This window comes from Gadus chalcogrammus, chromosome 9, assembly GCF_026213295.1.
Source record: "Gadus chalcogrammus isolate NIFS_2021 chromosome 9, NIFS_Gcha_1.0, whole genome shotgun sequence".
In the NCBI taxonomy this organism is placed as follows: Eukaryota; Metazoa; Chordata; class Actinopteri; order Gadiformes; family Gadidae; genus Gadus; species Gadus chalcogrammus.
This window is the reverse complement of record NC_079420.1, coordinates 14,949,033-14,960,249: the sequence shown is the minus strand read 5'-3', so window position 1 is coordinate 14,960,249 and position 11,217 is coordinate 14,949,033. Positions and strand designations below refer to the sequence as shown.

General features: G+C 41.0%; 1 protein-coding gene across 1 annotated transcript; it reads left to right on the top strand.

Moving 5' to 3' along the window:
* Positions 1-8,150: 8,150 nt before the first annotated feature.
* LOC130389155 (protein FAM180A-like) lies at positions 8,151-11,179 on the top strand. The gene is made up of 3 exons (XM_056598826.1): positions 8,151-8,181; positions 10,391-10,482; positions 10,847-11,179. Exons 1-3 carry the CDS (start codon positions 8,151-8,153, stop codon positions 11,177-11,179), a joined length of 456 nt encoding a protein of 151 aa, XP_056454801.1.
* Positions 11,180-11,217: the final 38 nt, after the last annotated feature.

Sequence of the window (11,217 nt, the reverse complement as noted above, 5' to 3'; positions counted from 1 at the left end):
GTAGTCCCTTCCACTCTTTTCTGCTCTTCACTTTCAAACTCTCTTTTTGCTCCTGCATCTTCCCTTCATCATCTTTGAAAGAAAAAATCAATCAGTCTGAATCCTCTCGCCAAAACTATCATGCAGCCGCTCCCAATGTTTGGCCACAGGAACAGCCTTCATCCTTAAAATAAATAAACAAGGCCAAGGATGCATGGCTACGCATCATTGCACGCAACCCAAATCCTCTTTCATCTGTAGGCTAGAGTCATTTCAGTCTCCCCTCATGCAACCCTTAGTTTGCTTCAGGATATGCCCGCTAACATAGCTGCCAACCAAGCGAACAATGCCCTTGCTTTAACACTTCTGTGTGTGTGTGTGTTTTTATGGGCACACAGGCAGTGTAGTTAGAAATAATGACTAACTGTGTCTTGGGCAGCTCGGACATTCCGTTCATTGAAGCGCCAGCAGAGAACAGAGTGGGCTCCTATGGGTCTTGTTGGCACCAGAAGACACCAGTCATGCGGACAGCCTGATGAAACCAGATGAGTTCCAACCATGTGCCCATTGCCGCATGGGGAACATTGTTTTCTATTCCTCAACTCAAAAATAACAATTAGAAAAAAGCTAACAAAATTTGAGATGTGTGTACGCCAAGGAATGAAGTGTTAAAACAACATGCCTGAATGCTTAATTTTGCTGCATTTAGTATTTTCCTTGATGAGAGATGTGCAAAGGTTAGCTCAGATGCTGGCCCACCAACAGGTTTTGGTATCCATTGATACAGTTGTTTAAAAACATAACGTATGACGGAACGCCCATTCCAGCAGGGAATAGACGCACCCCTGTCACTTTTAAAGCAGTTGATGACGAAGACGTTGCACATCGAAGGTTGCAGATTGAATTGGGAGTCACAGGATAACGCTGACCTCCTCTAGCCTTTAGTTTTGCTTGGGTGTGTGTCCTATCGACACACACACACACACGCACACACACACACACACACGCACACGCACACATACACACACACACACACACCCACACACACACACACACGCACACACACACACACACACACGCACACACACACACAGACACACACACACACACACACACACAGACACACACACACACACACACACACACACACACACACACCCACACACACACACACACACGAAGGGGAGGACTATTAGTCACTATGCGAGAAAAACAACTGAGCACCATGACAGGGACAATTGTAGTTGCAGAAAATCCCATTTGTATCAATAAATTAGAATTTGAATGTGTCTCTCTCACACAAACACCTTCACAGTCACACCTTCTCAAATGATTCATTCCAGTTGCAGATATCCTATTCTACCTACATTACATATTAAGAAACTCATACACTCACATTTTTGCTTCAGTTGCTGCTGTGAATATGGTGCAAAACACATAAAACACCAGTGACCTCTTGCGGTCCAGAGTATACGCCTGTACAATATTTGTCACCAAAAATATAATAATTTTCAAGTCAAGAACTTCTGTAACTGCTCGAATATGCAGCTAAGGACCTCAAATGCAGTTTTCGGGCTTAATTTTTGCACCAGATTTATATTACCATCATATATCTCAGTATATGATGGTATCATGTATCTAATTGAAATGTGGTTATGATGAACCTGGAAATAAATAAATAAGTTCTCAAAAACAAAAGCATTTCTCTCCGGGACCCCAGATTTACTGATACACATGTGACGCTTTCTACAGCTACAAATTCCACTGTCACAGGTGCTGTTTTTTTTTTTGCTCCAATAATTCCTTCATTAGGATCAGGATAAACTATCCACGAAAAAAAAAATTCACTGTGACGGTACCAACGGTCCAACTGGCTGCTGGTTCCCAGCCAAAATGTCGTTTTGTTCTATATATATCTATGGTCCCACCAGCCCAATGCAATGTGTATTGGACTTGAAACATTGAAATGCGCATGCTCAGAGTGTTTCTCTGTTGAAGTGGACGGAGATTATTTTACTTACTGGTGGGGCTAGCCCAAAAGTTCCATGGTGTGGACTTGGCACCGTTAAATATCCCAGGATGCATTTCGCATTTCGCATTCCTGTTATCAGTGTGTAAGGTATAAAATAGGCTATATAGGAAAGTTTTAAAAGTATAACAAAGATGGAGGCCTATTCAACATATTTGCATACTATTATTTTATCAGTGTGTGTGTGTGTGTGTGTGTGTGTGTGTGTGTGTGTGTGTGTGTGTGTGTGTGTGTGTGTGTGTGTGTGTGTGTGTGTGTGTGTGTGTGTGCGTGCGTGCGTGCGCGTGCGTGCGTGCGTGCGTGCGTGCGTGTGTGCGTGTGTGTTTCTATTCTATTCTATTCTATACAGTGTTACCCTTTAGGTTTCATTTGATAAATACGACAGTGTTACCCCTTATGTTTTTTCCCATGATGACTGATGAAAAACAACAGTGTTACCCCTTATATTTTATTTGACAAGGACACTTTCTTTTTTTTTCAAATATGTTTTTTTTCATGACGACCAATAAAATACGACAGTGTTACCCCTTATATTTTATTTGACAAAGACAACAGTGTTACCACTTATGTTTTTTTTCATGACGACCAATAAAAAACAACGGTGTTACTCCTTGTGTTTTTTTTCATGACGACCAATAAAAAACCAACAGTGTTACCCCTTATGGTTTTTTTCATGACGACCAAAGAAAAATGACAGTGTCACCCCTCATATTTCATTTGGTAAAAACGACAGTGTTACCCCCTATGTTTTATTCGATACATTTCGACAGTGTTACCCCTTATGGGTTTTTCATGACGACGGATAAAAAACGACAGTGTTACCCTTATGTTTCATTTGATAAAAACGACAGTGTTACCCCTTATGTTTTTTTTCCCATGATGACTGATGAAAAACAACAGTAACCCCTTATATTTTATTTGACAAGGGCAATTTTTTATTTTTTTTTCAAATATGTTATTTTTTCATGACGACCAATAAAACACAGCAGTGGTACCCCTGTCGACGTTTTTGCAGGGATCCGAACCTGAGCTGTTAAGAGTGTTAACCTCCGAACTTATCAATGCACCATCAAGACACCGAATAAAGTCATCACAATGGTTATACTTGACTTTATAATTCGCATGAAATAGAAATATGAGTCTTCCAACAGATCAACCGGACTAGAACACCAGGCTCCATGGGGTTAGCTCACAGCTCTCTCCACTTCCCACTGAGATTTATTATTTAAGTATGTCTGAGGTTATACATGACAGTGCAAGAGACATGATAGCATTACGTTTAAAATTAAATATATTGTGTTTTCCACAGAAATTGAGCCACGGCCTCCAGTGTGTTAGGCAGAGTGCACACCACTGCACCACTGTGGCGACGAAAATACACAATAATCAATCATCAATAAAGAGTATATACATGACATTAAAATGTATGTGTGTATTTCTATCATTTCCCTCATGTTTTCTTTCATGACGACCAATAAAATACGACAGTGTTACCCCTTAAGTCTTTTTTCATGACGACCAATTAAAAACAACAGTGTTACCCATTATGGTTGTTTTCATGACGACCAAAGAAAAACAACAGTGTTACCCCCTATGTTTTAATGGATAAATATCTACAGTGTTACCCCTTATGTTTTTTTCACGACGACCGATAAAAAAGGACAGTGTTACCCCTTATGTTTCATTTGATAAAAACGACAATGTTGCCCCTTGTGTTTTTTTTCATGACGACCAAAGAAAAACAACAGTGTCACCTCCTATGTTTTATTTGATAAATATCGACAGTGTTACCCCTTATGTTTATTTCATGACGGCCGATAAAAAACGACAGAGTTACCCCCCATGTTTTTTCCATGTTGACCAATAAAAAATGACAGTGTTACCCCTGCCAACGTCTTTGCGGGGATCCGAAAGTGAGCTGTTTAGAGTGCTAACCTCCAAACTTATCAATGCACCAACAAGACACTGATTAAAGTCATCACAATGGTTATACTTGACTTTATTATTCGCGTGAAATAGAAATAAGAGACTTCCAACAGAAGACATCAACCTGACTTGAACCCCAGTCTCCAGGGGGTTAGCTCACAGCTCTCTCCACTCCCCACTGAGATTATTAGTCTAATTATGTCTGAGGTTCTATATGGCAGTGCAACAGACATGATAGCATTCCGTTTAAAATTAAATATATTGTGTTTTCGTCAGAAATGTAGCTGCGGTCTCCAGTGGGTTAGGCAGAGTGCACACCACTGCACCACTGAGGCGATGAAAATACACAATAATCAATCATCAATAAAGAGGATATACATGACATTAAAATGTATGCGTGCATTTCTATTATTTCCAGTGTTACCCCTTATGGTTTTTTTCATGACGACCAAAGAAAACAACAGTGTCACCCCTCATGTTTCATTTGACAAAGACAACAGTGTTACCCCTTATGGTTTTTTTCATGACGACCAAAGAAAACAACAGTGTCACCCCTCATGTTTCATTTGATAAAAACGACAGTGTTACCCCCTAGGTTTTAATGGATAAATATCTACAGTGTTACCCGTTATGTTTTTTTCATGACGACCGATAAAAAAGGACAGTGTTACCCCTTATGTTTCATTTGATAAAAACGACAGTGTTACCCCTCATGTTTCATTTGATAAAAACGACAATGTTGCCCCTTGTGTTTTTTTTCATGACGACCAAAGAAAAACAACAGTGTTACCCCCTATGTGTTTTTCATGACGACCAATAAAAAACAACAGTGTTACCCCTTATGTGTTTTTCATGACGACCAATAAAAAACAACAGTGTCACCCCTCATGTTTCATTTGATAAAAACGACAGTACTACCCCTTATATTTTATTTGCCAAGGACACTTTTTTTTTTTTTTTTAATGTTTTTTTTCATGACGACCAATTAAAAAACGACAGTGTTAGCCTTTACGTTTCATTTGATAAAAACGACAGTGTTACCCCATATGTCTTTTTTTCATGACGACCAATAAAAAACAACAGCGTTACCCCTTGTGATTTTTTCATGACGACCAATAAAAAACAACAGTGTTACCCCCTATGTTTTATTTGATGAATATCGACAGTGTTACCCCTTATGTTTATTTCATGACGGCCGATAAAAAACAACAGAGTTACCCCTCATGTTTTTTCCATGTTGACCAATAAAAAACAACAGTGGTACCCCTGCCAACGTTTTTGCTGGGATCCGAACCTGAGCTGTTTTGAGTATTAACCTCAGAACTTCATCACAATGGTTATACTTGCCTTTATAATTCGCATGAAATAGAGATAAGAGTCTTCCAACAGAGGACATCAACCAGACTTGAACCACTGTCTCCAGGGGGTTAGCTCACAGCTCTCTCCACTTCCCACTGAGATTTATAATTTAAAATTGTCTGTGGTTATATATGACGTTTCAAATTAAAGATATTGTGTTTTCCACAGAAAATGAGCCGCGGTCGCCAGTTGGTTAGGCCGAGTACACTCCACTGCACCACTGAGGTGATGACAATACACAATAATCAATCATCAATAAAGAGGATATACATGACATTAAAATGTATGTGTGTATTTCTATTATTTCCCTTATGTTTTTTCTCATGACGACCAATAAAAAACGACAGTGTTACCCCTTATGGTTTTTTTCATGACGACTGATAAAAAACGACAGTGTCACCCCTTATATTTTATTTGACAAAGACAACAGTGTTACCCCTTATGTTTTTCTTCATGACGACCGATAAAAAACGACAGTGTAATGCCCTGTTTACACCTACCCGATAGTGGGCCCCGATGGTGCCCGATGGCTAAATCAGCAGCTATCGTTATAACATCGGCAAATAGCGTGGTTGCATCGGGAAACACTGTTACTCTTCCCGGGAACATCGTTAGACAATGGGAAGAAAAGCTCAATGATCGGGCAACATCGGGCAACATCGGCAAAGAACAAACATGTTTTATTTGATAAATATCGACAGTGTTACCCCTTTTGTTTTTTTCATGACGACCAATAAAAAACAACAGTGTTACCCCTTATGTTTTTTTTCATGACGACCAATAAAAAACAAGTGTCATAGATCGCTAACTAGCAGAGAGTTGTAAGTACTTTCCACCCTTTTCACTGGAGGAATTGGACTCCCCAAGCAATGTTATACTTAAAAGGAGCAAGTAAGTTACATATTAATTTAGTCTTTCGGCCTGCAGCATATAAATAAAATGAAGCAACTGTCCCATATTTCTAACTGCATTTGAAGTAGACATTGAGACTCACAAAAAATGGACGCTATAGGACAGTGATCATGATTTGTCTCAATATCAGAATAACAACAATGGGTCAAATAGCAATGGCTGGTGGAATGGCCATGAAGTAGGTCTGTATATGCAGTGTAAGCTTGTCCAGGCCCTGCAAGTCAGGATGTAGGCTATGAATCTGAATGAAAAGCAGGTAAATAGGTAGTGGCCATCCCCAAAATGTTTTGATTGTCAACGTCTTATGGCGGACTATTTCACTGCTGATCAACACTACGAAGTCTGGTAACGAATAACTTGTAAAAAGACACACCATGTGAAGTTATTTTCCAAATAAGATTTGAAAAGCCTTGGAAGTTTATTTACAACACTATTTACATGGTTTCGGAGTAGCACACTTTGACATTTTAATACAGTTCAGCGAGAAAGGCGACGAAGAATAAGAAGGGGGCGTTCCAGTCTGCGTAAACGGGAACCCCCACCACACGACAACGCCCATTTGCGTCTGCAGTGGGATGATATTGGGTCTACAAGTCGAACATGTGTAGAGATTTAAAAGAACGAGGGAACGCTTCGCCCAAGAGGGGGAGACAGAGCAGAGCATCTGCTTGGTACGGCCAAGGCCGTAACAGGAAGGGCTGTCTGGGTCATACATGAAGCGTTTGCAGAATAGCGTAGTCACAAAGTGTGGAAGGACATATGGAACTCACCCTATCATTTGCTGCTTGCAATACATTCCTGTATATATATATATGTATACATTTATACATATATAACATATTGGTGCTCTCTCTCCGTAAGAAGAGAATTTCAGATCACTGTAACTGTGTTCTGCATGTGTTGACGCCTTTAACTCCAGCGTCCAGTGTAGATATTCTCCCTGTTTTTATGCCCTTGTTTTGAATATGAATGTGTTCGTTAAACAACAAAAAACTCAATGGGCCGTCTGAGTAACCATTACACTAACTGTTAATTTGCCATGCCTTGTATTTTTCTCGAACAACATCAGTAGGCCTACTTCGTGAGGAACAACTTGTACTGTGCTGATGGAACTTTATTCATGAAATATGGACCATGCCAACTGAGTCACTTTTCCATGTCCAATATCCTGCCTGATTTTGCTAATATTTCATTATTTTCCACCCCCCAAGAGTTTTACGCAGGGGAAAGTGTTTGGCTGTGATTGGCATACATAAAGTTTCATTAAAGTACCGCACCCAATATAAAGGGTGTAGATCCCTTTGTCTCCTACCAGTTCTGTCTAAATTAACCACAGAAGAACGCGCTCTGATTGGACAGCTGTTTTCACGTTTGTGTACATGATATGGCCTCCCATGTCAACAAAAGTGAGTAATAAAAAAATGAAAGCTGATGATGATGATGATGATGATGATAAGGGCTAATGTCAATGTTTACGATGATAATCATGTTTAGGATAATGATGAAGCTGTGACGAAATACAGCACTGCTGTATGGGAGCCATTCTCTGGGAACTGAATGGAGCCAGATGGAAACTGCAGGGGCTGTATGTCTGTATGTCACGGGGTGGGGGGGGGGGGGGGAAAGAGAGGTAAGGAGGTAGGTTGAAGGAGGCTTTGAAAAAGAGTGAAGTGTTTGATTTTGTCAGAGACAGTACAGTGGTACATTGGTACAGATATTGATGGGACAGACTCGAATCAGATCATGGAATCAGGTGGTAAACAACAGCGTCACATGATTGTTTCGGGTGCCATCTGCCAATGATGTCATTGAGGGCAACATCTTTTTGGTGAGGTGGTCACGCCTCTGTGGAGCCTCTAGTACCTGTGAGCTACTGCATGAATACTGTTCCACCATGCAGTCATGGACACTGTTGTTTCTTGGTCTGTTTCATTGCTTTTTCGACATGGCAACCACTCAGCAGCAACGCAACAAAGGTAAGTCTGAAGAGAACCTGAGAATATTCATGATATTTTATGTATAATATTATTTTATCAAAGTTTTTACACAAAATACCAGATATTGTATTACTGTCTTTGTGGGATATAAAAATCACAAAGTTAGGATAATTTCTAGGTCAAATTGAACAGCAATGTACCCTTACACTGAAATCTAAAGAGTAGGTTATGAATTGCCAGAAAAGGAATATGACAAAGTATCGCTCTTTCCAGCTACCTAAATTGTCATGTTTGTTTGCAGGGAATTTATATTGCCCCATAAAAGGTTGCATTAAAACGTGAACTCTTCATTGGCTCTTCTAAGGTCAATTTATATTAGTTTAAATGTTATGACTTTGCCCACTGAAAATGTTCCTACCCCTAACCTCAAGAAAAGCTTGTGTAATGGAACAGTAATTATTAGACTAGTGCCGTGCAGGGCAGTTCAATATAGTGAAGTGGTGTGTATTGCACTTTATTCTGGGGTTGTGCACTATGGTAGTGCAGTGTAGTATAATGTAGTGTAGTGTGGTGTGTTGCATGACTATTATTAGCATGTAGATGGTCTAAATGTGTGTGTGTGTGTGTGTGTGTTTATGTTCTGGTAGCAACTACACAAGGGGAGGAGAAGAGGGAATCAGCCGATAAGGACACTGTGTGTGTGTGTGTGTGTGTGTGTGTGTGTGTGTGTGTGTGTGTGTGTGTGTGTGTGTGTGTGTGTGTGTGTGTGTGTGTGTGTGTGTGTGTGTGTGTGTGTGTGTGTGTGTGTGTGTGTGGGGGTCTATCTTGCCTGTCTCAAGTCAAGTCAAGTCACTTTTATTTATATAGCACATTTAAAGAGTTGAGGAGTTGACCCAAAGCGCTTTACATTTGCAGAAATAAGGGTTGGGCAGGACAGTTGTTGAAAGGGGCAGTTGTACACAGGTATTGACTAAAGAAGAAATGCATAAAATAAGTAGAAAATAAGTAGAAAGAGAGCAATAAAAATAGTAAGAACAGGGTTAAGGGTGTTAAAGGTTGTTAAAAGCAAGAGTGAAAAGGTATGTCTTTAACTTAGACTTAAAACTGGCAAGGGTGGTAGAGGACTTGCCTGTCTGTCTGTGTTCTGTTGTCCATCGTTTTGCCATATGGCTGCCTTTCATGCTAGGCAGTGCTGCTTTGTGACATCAAACCTTCAAAGCACATAATACAGCCATAAATACTCCACATTTGACATACATTAGTAAAACCAGCTGGCAACCGATTCTGCCATGTGGGGAGATGAAGGCGATCATATACTGAAGTTGTTGGACATTAAGTGGAAACAATAGCCTGTGAACTAGCGGCAAATCTCCCCCTCATCCATTCCATCCATCCACCTTTCTTTCATGTGCGCTCCTCATTCCTACATGAACCTCCCGCATGTGTCCAAATAACCTGGTACCCAGGCATACGGGTGCCTATGTGCATATTGACGAAAGAGGACAGGACTCCATAGCATTTCTCGAAGGGACCAATATCAGATTCTTGCTATAACATTTAATCTCCTTGTCTTTGTTGTTTAACAATACAATGCATTGTTGTTGTCTTCCAGTCTGTATTCCAAAGCCAATAAGGGGCATCTATTCTATCTCTTTACAATAACCGTAGCGATCAGGATAATTCTTGTTGGCGTGTCTTCATCTGTGATAACCTTAACACTATAACCTGTGCCTAACGTATTGTCTAATGCCCAACGTGCTGTGCAGGCGGACTGATCCTGTGATACAGAATGTAAAGAGCAAGGCCCTCACGCCCTGACCTAGTTCAGCAAGAGGCCACTGAGCCCCCCGACCAAGCCCCCCCCCCCCCACCCCATAACTTTTAACATCAGAAGTAAAACCCTGTCTTGACTCACTGTGGGCAGGTCACATACTCCAATGTTTGAACTGAAACAGGTGTCTGGCCTGGGTTTGGGGAACCGCTGGTTAGAGCAGGAATGGGTCTGGACCTCTGCAACTCTTACTGAAGTCTCCAACCCCAACAGCTTAGTGTCTGTGGATAGTCTTTACTGTGTGTGCCCAACACAGAATGTGGCTGATGAAGGTTTTTTTTCTGAACAAATAATGCTTGCTTAAACAATAACAGAGATCTAGTCATTAAATTACAATAATAATTACGTAAAATATTTTGCAAAAGTATTATTTTCCCCTGTATCTGTCTTTATCTTATCATATACATTTCCTATTAGCCCTGTTTCCGATAAGAATGAAGAGGGGATTGTCAACAATGCGAAACCCTATTTTCCACAAGTCCTTAGACGACGTGGATCTACTGTACGAGGTGAGAGGTTTTCTTGTTATACCCATTCTTATTTTTAATAAGTGAATACGAGAAATAAAGTTACTGTAGGTAACATTTAAGAGATGTAAAGAGAGAGAGAGAGCAGCAAAGAGCAGAAGAGAGTAAGGTTTTTCAGTAAGAGATGAGGCAGTGGCGATGTATAATCTATAATTGAACCGGTCCTAATGTACAGTAAACCACTAGACACTCTCACTGCACATTTCTCACACTTATTGCTGACGGATGGCTAGAGGATTTTGAACCAATTACACTCAAATTATAACCCCCATCGTTCCCACAGCACCTCTAAAGAGCAAAAAACGGTCGACCTCTCATATTTTTGTTTCCTAATCCCTTATTTAAGATCCTGCTGTCCGGTCTATACTTTGACGACCACGGCAGAGGGCTGTGGCTGAGAGACGCAGAGCTGGCCTCTCTGCGGAAGACGCAGGAACTAGAGGTCCTCTGTGGTGACGCGCTCCCCAGGGAGCTGACAGACGTACGCCGGCTGGCCTCCAGGCTCCTGGGCCGCGTCGGGTCCCTGGGGCAGGGGGATTTCGAGCGTACGCTTTTGACCATGGTGTACACGGCCCAACATGTGATCGAATCCCCCACGGACCACCAGAGAGACGTGTGGGCCGAGTCCTTTGTCAGCCTGTTCAAAGCCATAAAGGAGGATCTGAAAGAGGAGCGGTGATGGGCAATAGTAGGCCGACCATTATGGAGTTGAAGGTC

Bases quoted from the DNA above. Each gene is read 5' to 3' on its own strand.
- LOC130389155 (XM_056598826.1), top strand. From the start codon at position 8,151: ATGGCAACCACTCAGCAGCAACGCAACAAAG. The intron at 8,182-10,390 runs GTAAGTCTGAAG...ATTTCCTATTAG, and splicing joins TCAGCAGCAACGCAACAAAG to CCCTGTTTCCGATAAGAATG. The intron at 10,483-10,846 runs GTGAGAGGTTTT...CCCTTATTTAAG, and splicing joins ACGTGGATCTACTGTACGAG to ATCCTGCTGTCCGGTCTATA.